Source organism: Microtus ochrogaster, chromosome 4 (assembly GCF_000317375.1).
Source record: "Microtus ochrogaster isolate Prairie Vole_2 chromosome 4, MicOch1.0, whole genome shotgun sequence".
Taxonomy (NCBI): domain Eukaryota; kingdom Metazoa; phylum Chordata; class Mammalia; order Rodentia; family Cricetidae; genus Microtus; species Microtus ochrogaster.
This window is the reverse complement of record NC_022011.1, coordinates 5,249,731-5,257,489: the sequence shown is the minus strand read 5'-3', so window position 1 is coordinate 5,257,489 and position 7,759 is coordinate 5,249,731. Positions and strand designations below refer to the sequence as shown.

Genomic DNA, 7,759 nt, shown 5'->3' with positions numbered 1-7,759 from the left:
ACTAGCTCTGTAGACCAAGCTGGTCTCGAACTCGCAGAGATCCGCCTGCCTCTGCCTCCCGAGTGCTGGGATTAAAGGCATGCGTCACCATCGCCCGGCTTGCTGGGATATTAACTTTGGAGCTTGCATGATCTGAAAAACTTTTTAAAAAAAATGGCGCTGGTGGTGCTGGGCTTGGTGGTACTCACCTTTAATTTCAGCACTCAGGAAGCAGAGGCTGGGGATCTCTATGAGCTCCAGTTCAACCTGGTCTACCTACCAAGACCTACATAGGGATTATTCCAGTATCCTGGAAACTGAGACAGAATTAGGCTAGCCTGGCTACAGAGTAACACCTTGTCTGAAATAAAAAAAAACAAAAAAGGAGGGCTGGAGTGGCTCAGTGGTTAAGAGCCCTGGTTGCTCTTCCCAGAGAATCCGAGTTCAATTCCCAGCAACCACATGGTGGCTCACAACCATCTGTAGTGAGATCTGGCGCCCTCCTCTGGCATGCGGGCATACATGGAGGCAGAATGTTGTATACATAATAAATAAACTTTTTTTTAAAAAAAAAAAAAAGAGAGAAATGGCTTAATGTTAAGTGTTAGATCCTGATAGCAAGATAGGGGTGAAGCTTAAAGTTTGTGTTTCAATCAAATGCCAAAATTATCCCAATGTTGTTGGTCCTCCTACCATACTTTGAGCAACAAATGTATAAAGTTGTTCTAGTGTTGCTATTGAAAACTTGAGAGGTTAATCTTTCACAATCAGAAATACTAGATTTTACAAGGTGCTGGCACGCTGGTGGTTGGACTTTTTGAGTTTATAGGTTATAATTTATTCCACAGGTATCCCTTGACTTCACCTTTATGGTAACATGTTTGTCTCCACTGTGGTGAAACAGCTAGTAAGAGGTCTTTGTTTTAAGCATTGTATTATTTTGCTGTTAGATATTTAGAGCAAAATGCAGTATAAGCAGATAATAGCATTACAAATCAAACTGACTTCCTAGGAATGTTTTTTTCATCATTCTTGTCTTTATTCTACACATAATGATGGGCTTTGTTAAATTGGTCCAAAAATAAAGGTTGCTAAGCTGAGGGTAGGTATAGGGTTCTTGCCTAGAGTGTGGAAAGTTTCAAATTCAGTCCCCATTACCACTAATGAATTAATTGAAGTGAGTGAGTGAGCAACTGAGCGAGTATTGCTTTAGGCCTGGCCTCAGTTTTTGATTTTATTTTAAATTTGAGGAAATAGACTATATGTCTGGTTTGTGTTTTTTTGAGATAGGGTTTGTTGCGTGATGTTACCATGTTGCATGGTGTTCATCCACCTTAGGTATGCTGTCACCCACAATCCACAGAAATTACTTGACTCAATTTGAATTCAGTGAACCAATTAGTGAGTTTATTGGAGTTACTTATAGGAGCATGGGTTACTCAGAACAGCAGCTGTGTGACCTAAAGGCCTACCACAGAACAGGAGTTCCTTGCCCAGCTTATTGGTTTTTCCAGACAGGGTTTCTTTGTAGCTTTGGAGCCTGTCCTGGAACTCGCTCTGCAGACCAGGCTGGTCTTGAACTCACAGATCCGCCTATCTCTGCCTCCCACGTGGTGGGATTAAAGGTGTGCACCACCACCGCCCGGCCTCCTTGCCCAACTTTTGAAGGTAGCCCTGTTGAAAAGTTTCTCTCCCCTAGTAATTGTTCACTGCTAATAGAACCTTGAAGAGGAGTTTATAAGTCTTGTACTTTGTGAGATTCTTGAGCCATTACATTTGGTGAGTTTCCTGAGACTTACGTTCCCTTAGCTTGCTGTGTCTTCTGAGACTCCCTACTCCATCATGGATAGAATGTTTCAATTGAAAAAGTAGCTACATGATAGTTTTCAAATATTCCCCAGGCCAGCTTTGAAGTTGATATAAAGCCAAGGCCGACCTCAGAATTCTCCTAGTCCTCCTGCCTCTTCCTCGTGAATGGTAGTAGGATTCCAGTGTACATGACCACACCCAACTATATGAGACATTGCTAAGCACAAAATCGTGGCTTTATTTTATTAGCAGATACATAATAGGAAAGTGATGGCCTCAGGACCTCAGGAAGCTTTATTGTCCTATGAATGAATTGGATCTGAAGGAGATGGGAAGCACAAGAAGGGAGATAACAGTGAGAACAGTGTTTGGGTGAAAATACAATTTTTTGTTGTGGTGGTAGTTTGAGTTTTTATTGTTGTTGGTTTGGGGGAGGTATTGTTTTGAGACAGGATTTCACTATGTAGCCCTATGGTCTAGAACTTGCTGTGTAGACCAGCCTAGCCTCAAGCTTACAGAGAGATCTGCCTGCCTCTCAAGGCTGGGATTAAGTTATGCAACACGTTTTTCACTTTTGGATGCAAAGGAGGCTGGAATTGAGTTTAGGACCTCATAAGTGCTAATGGGGTGCCTTGAGTGAGCTGTGTCTCCAGCCTCCTTTTTCCTTCTTATTTTGAGGTAGGGTTTTGTAACCTTCAGGTTCTAATTTATGTGAGCATGTGCTTTCAGCATAGTCACACTGCCTTCCTCCAAGCCAGGCCATGGTTCTTTCTCTTTAGGGTTTATGCTGTCTTCCCAGAATGCTAGCACAGATAAAATGCCTGCACAGACAATAATGGAATTGCATCTATAATAAAGTAGCAAAAGACTAGGGCAAGAACACAAAGTATTTTAAATTGTTGTTTAGCAATAACCTTTTATATATACTTATGATTTTTGTTAGGTCACAATATTACTTTAAATTAGATGACTCTCAGACTCATTTTATTCTTATTTTTTGGTTATAGATTAACTTTATGTGTATGACGGTTTTTCCTGCGTGAATATTTGTATACCAGCTGCACACTTGATGCCAAAGAGGTTAAAATAGGGAGTCAGATACCCCGAAACTGGAATTACAGTCTGTTCCAAGCTCCATGTGGGCGTTGGGAACTGAAGCCAGGTCCTCTGGAAGAATAACAAATATTCCTAACCAAGGAACCAGTTCTCCAGATCCCCATTTCACTCTTAACATATTCAGATTAACTTTTATTTAGTGTGTATGTGTGTGTGTGCGCGCACGTGTGTGCATGAGTATGCCATCGTCTCTGAGAAAGCCAGAGGACAGTTTGTAGGAGTAGATTCTCTCTTACTGCTTGGGTCCTAGGCCATCAAACTTGGGTCATTAGGATTGATGATAGCAAGTACCTTCACCTCTGAGTCATCTCACTGGCTCATTATTTTACTCTAGATACTCTCAAGATTTAAGAGACAGAAACTGGAGACAACCATGGTGGCAGAGGAAGGCAGGTCTCTGTAAATTTGAGGTCAGCCTGGTTTACATAGTGAATTTCAGGACAGCCAAGCCTATGCAGAGAAACCCTGTCTCAAAAATGAGTGAGCAACTTTTTGATAGAACACAATGACCCCCTAATTCTAAGTACTCAGGAGTCTGAGACAGAGGGATCAAGTTTGAGGCTAGACTTAAAAAAAATAAGTATGATGGAAGAGAGAAATGGAATTATTACTCAGTGAATATAAAATGAACAAGTACCTCTAGAGATCTATAGAAGAACAGTACACACACTTAATAATGATACAGTATTATGCACTTTAAAATGTTAGAGTAGTTTTTTTTGGTTTTGGTTTTTGGTTTTCTTTTTTGTTCTTCACTGTTTTGGTTTTTTGAAACAGGGTTTCTCTGTGTAACAGTCCTGGCCATCCTGGAACTCATCTTGTAGACAAGGCTGGCCTCGAATTCAACAGAGATCCACCTGCCTCTGCCTTTCGACTACTGGAATTAAAGGCATACACCACCTCTGCCTCTCGACTACTGGAATTAAAGGCATACACCACCACTGCCCGGTGATACAGTAGTTTTGTTTTTTGTTTTTTTTTTTTTTTGTTTTGTTTTTTTTTTGGTTTTTCGAGACAGGGTTTCTCTGTGGCTTTGGAGCCTGTCCTGGAACTAGCTCTGTACACCAGGCTGGTCTCGAACTCCCAGAGATCCGCCTGCCTCTGCCTCCCGAGTGCTGGGATTAAAGGCGTGCGCCACCATCGCCCGGCTGATAGGGTAGATTTTTAAAAGTTTATTTTTATCTTACTAATTTATGTGTATGACTGTTTGCACGTGCATCTGCACAACTTGCATGCGTGATGCCTTTGGAGGCTAGAAGAAAGTTGCATATCCTTAAACTGGAGTTAGAAATGGTTGTTAGCTTCCAGTGGGATCTTGAAGATCAACAGTACCCTTAATTACTAAACTATCTCATAGCACTTCAGTGTTCTCACCACTAGAAGTTGGGGTGGGGGGATGATAGTAATATAAGGTCACTTTAGTTATATTTAATGCTTTATTTATCCTGAATATAGGCATGTCTGAACTTACACAGTAAGCAGTGTACCTATAAAATTTTCTTTCTCTTTTTTCCCTGAGACGGGGTTTCTCTGTAGCTTTGGAGCCTGTCCTGGAAGTTGCTCTGTACACAAAATTTTCTTTTTTTAAGACAAGATCTCTCAGTGTACACTGGTTATCTTGAAACTTGTTGTATAGTCCAGAATGATCTCAAACTCACAAATGTTCTTCTACCTGCATACTCAGCATTATATCTGAATATAAAGAGGTGTGTTTGGGTCTCATGTGACCCAAATTGCCCTTGCTCATTATGTAGTTAAAGATGGCTTTGACTTTTGATCTTCTTACTTCCACATCCAGAGTGCTGATTTTACAGGTATGCAATGCAATCCTCAGTTTTATTCAGTGCTGGAATTTGAGAAAGAGACAGAATGTTTGTGTGCATGTGCAAGCAAACAGTCACTTAGTTGCTTTCCCACTTATGTTTGAGAGACAGGGTCTCTCACTGAATCTGGAAGTTACCTATTTAGTTTGATTAGTCAGTGAGCCCTGGTATCCTCCTGTCTCTGCATCCCCAGCAGTGTGATTATAGGTACACACTGCCATGCCCCAACTTCTCATGTGGGTGCTGGGAATCAAACTCATAACCTCAGTGGCACTTTACCAACTGAGCCTAGTCCCACACAGTACAGCTTCCTGGAGAACATCATGACAAAGGATGATTTCTAAGGAAAATTTAGTAAAAAACAGCAAGGCATAAGGCCCTGGATCTGACCCCTAGAACCATAAAAAACATGCAAACTCTCTCCTAGTGCTTTATAAATAGTTATAAAATGTACTTTTCTGTTTGTTTTTTGAGGTAGAATCTCACCGAGTATTCTAGCTATTCTGGTCTAGCCTTAAACTCAGTGATTTGCCTGTCTCTGCCTCTCCAGTACTGGGGTTAAGGCTATGCACCACCACATTCTATTCCCTAAGACTTTTAAAGTTGATTTTTAAAGGGTTTGTTTGTTTTGATTTTTGGTTTTTCAAGACAGGGTTTTTCCTGTGTAACAGTCCTGGCTGTCCTGGAACTCACTTTGTAGACCAGGCTGGCCTCAATTGAACTCACTGAGATGAGATCCACCTGCCGCAGCCTCCCAAATGCTGGAATTAAAGGCATTAATTTTGTTTTTGTTTTTTGAGGCAGAGTTTCTCTGTGTAGCCCTAGCTGTCCTGGAACTCACTCTGTAGACTAGACAGGCTTCAAACTCAAAGAGTTGCCAGCCTCTGCCTGAGTGCTGGGATGAAAGGCGTGTACCACCACTGCTCACTTTAATTCATTTTTAATCAACAGGAAAAAAATACATATTTGTAGTGTATAACATTTTGAAATATCTATGTGTTGAGGAATCTTTAAATTATACTAATTAAGCATATGTATTACCTTAATTATAATAGGAGCACTTGAGATGGTTAGCTATTTTTGTATGCTGTGCAATAGCTATCCTGAACTTTCTTCTTACTGAAATTCATTTTTTTACTAATGCACCCCAAATGTGTAAGTTTTAAACTAGCTTTACAGATAATTTTTAATATAATGTTCAGTTGATGTTTCTAGTATCTAGTGTCTGTGTTTGTGATTGGGTCAAATTATATGGTCAAAGCTAGTCTCAAGCTTTATCCTTCAGCCTCAGCTCTGCAAATACTAGTTTTATAGTCATGTGCCGCAGTACCTAGCTCTGGCGATTTTTATTTTATTTTTTTATTCTTTTGTAGTAGAAGATTGACTTGTGCCTTTTGATTTCACCTGTACAATTTTTTTTTCTCTATTTTTTTTTTTTTTTTGTGGTTTTTCGAGACAGGGTTTCTCTAGTTTTGGAGCCTGTCCTGGAACTAGCTCTTGTAGACCAGGCTGGTCTCGAACTCACAGAGATCCGCCTGCCTCTGCCTCCCGAGTGCTGGGATTAAAGGCGTGCGCCACCACCGCCCTTCACCTATACAATTAATGACATCACATCCCACTAATAAAAGCTAAAATATATCCCTAGACTTTGCCAACTGTCTCTGGAGGCTAAGTTCCCTTGGGTTAAAAACTTGAGCCTGTAGGTTGTTGCTTCAAATTTCCCATTTTGTCCTTTTGATGATTATTTTAAACCAAAAAATAATCATCGAAAAAACCAAAAAAAAAAAATGTAGATGGTAGATTTTTTTTTTTCTTCCATCAAAGAGGTAGATTGTTTTTTGTTGTTTTGTTTTGTTTTTCAAGACAGGGTTTCTCTGTAGCTTTGGAGCCTGTCATGGAACTAGCTCTTGTAGACCAGGCTGGCCTCAAACTCACAGAGATCTGCCTGCCTCTGCCTCCCAAGTGCTGGGATTAAGGGTGTGGACCACCACCGCCCAGCCGAAAGAGGTAGATTGTTGAACAACCATTGATGGATGTCTAATTTATTCACCAAGGGATTTTAGTTTAAAATGTATGTATTTTTATTTGGCAAACCTTATCTTAAATAACAATTTGTGTTCTCCCTTAATAAAGGAAGGGGAAATGGAAGGTGAGGCGGTTGAAGCCATTGTGGAGGAGTCTGAAACTTTCATTAAAGGAAAGGAAAGAAAGACTTACCAGAGACGTCGGGAAGGGGGCCAGGAAGAAGATGCTTGCCACCTGCCCCAGAACCAGACAGATGGGGGTGAGGTGGTCCAGGATGTCAACAGTGGTGTACAGATGGTAATGATGGAACAGCTGGATCCTACCCTTCTTCAGATGAAGACTGAAGTAATGGAGGGTACAGTGGCTCCCGAAGCAGAGGCTGCAGTGGACGATACCCAGATCATAACCTTGCAGGTTGTAAATATGGAGGAACAACCGATTAACTTAGGAGAACTTCAGCTTGTTCAAGTACCTGTTCCTGTGACTGTACCTGTTGCTACCACTTCAGTAGAAGAACTTCAGGGGGCTTATGAGAATGAAGTATCTAAAGAGGGCCTTGCAGAAAGTGAACCGATGATATGTCACACCTTACCTTTGCCTGAAGGGTTTCAGGTGGTGAAAGTGGGGGCTAATGGAGAAGTAGAGACGCTAGAGCAGGGGGAGCTTCCTCCTCAGGAAGACCCTAGCTGGCAAAAAGACCCAGACTATCAGCCACCAGCCAAAAAAACAAAGAAAACCAAAAAGAGCAAACTGCGTTACACGGAGGAGGGCAAAGATGTGGATGTGTCTGTCTATGATTTTGAGGAAGAACAGCAGGAAGGTTTGCTATCTGAAGTTAATGCAGAGAAAGTGGTTGGTAATATGAAGCCTCCAAAGCCAACAAAAATCAAAAAAAAAGGTAAAATGAGTTTTTCTGTAATAGTCTTGTAAAACCATTTAGGGATAAAGGCTACAGCAGCTTGTATGCAAGTTATTTTATTTATTTATTTATTTATATTTTTATTTTT

General features: G+C 40.9%; 1 protein-coding gene across 2 annotated transcripts in view; it reads left to right on the top strand.

Moving 5' to 3' along the window:
• Ctcf (CCCTC-binding factor) overlaps nt 1-7,759 on the top strand; it is a 52,433-nt gene that overhangs the window by 25,457 nt on the left and 19,217 nt on the right. For both annotated transcript variants that reach the window (XM_005345462.2, XM_005345461.2), the window contains exon 3: nt 6,861-7,650. In XM_005345462.2, the coding sequence (XP_005345519.1) occupies nt 6,870-7,650 (781 nt within the window). In that variant the 5' untranslated portion in view covers nt 6,861-6,869. The remainder of the gene's footprint in view (nt 1-6,860; nt 7,651-7,759) is intronic.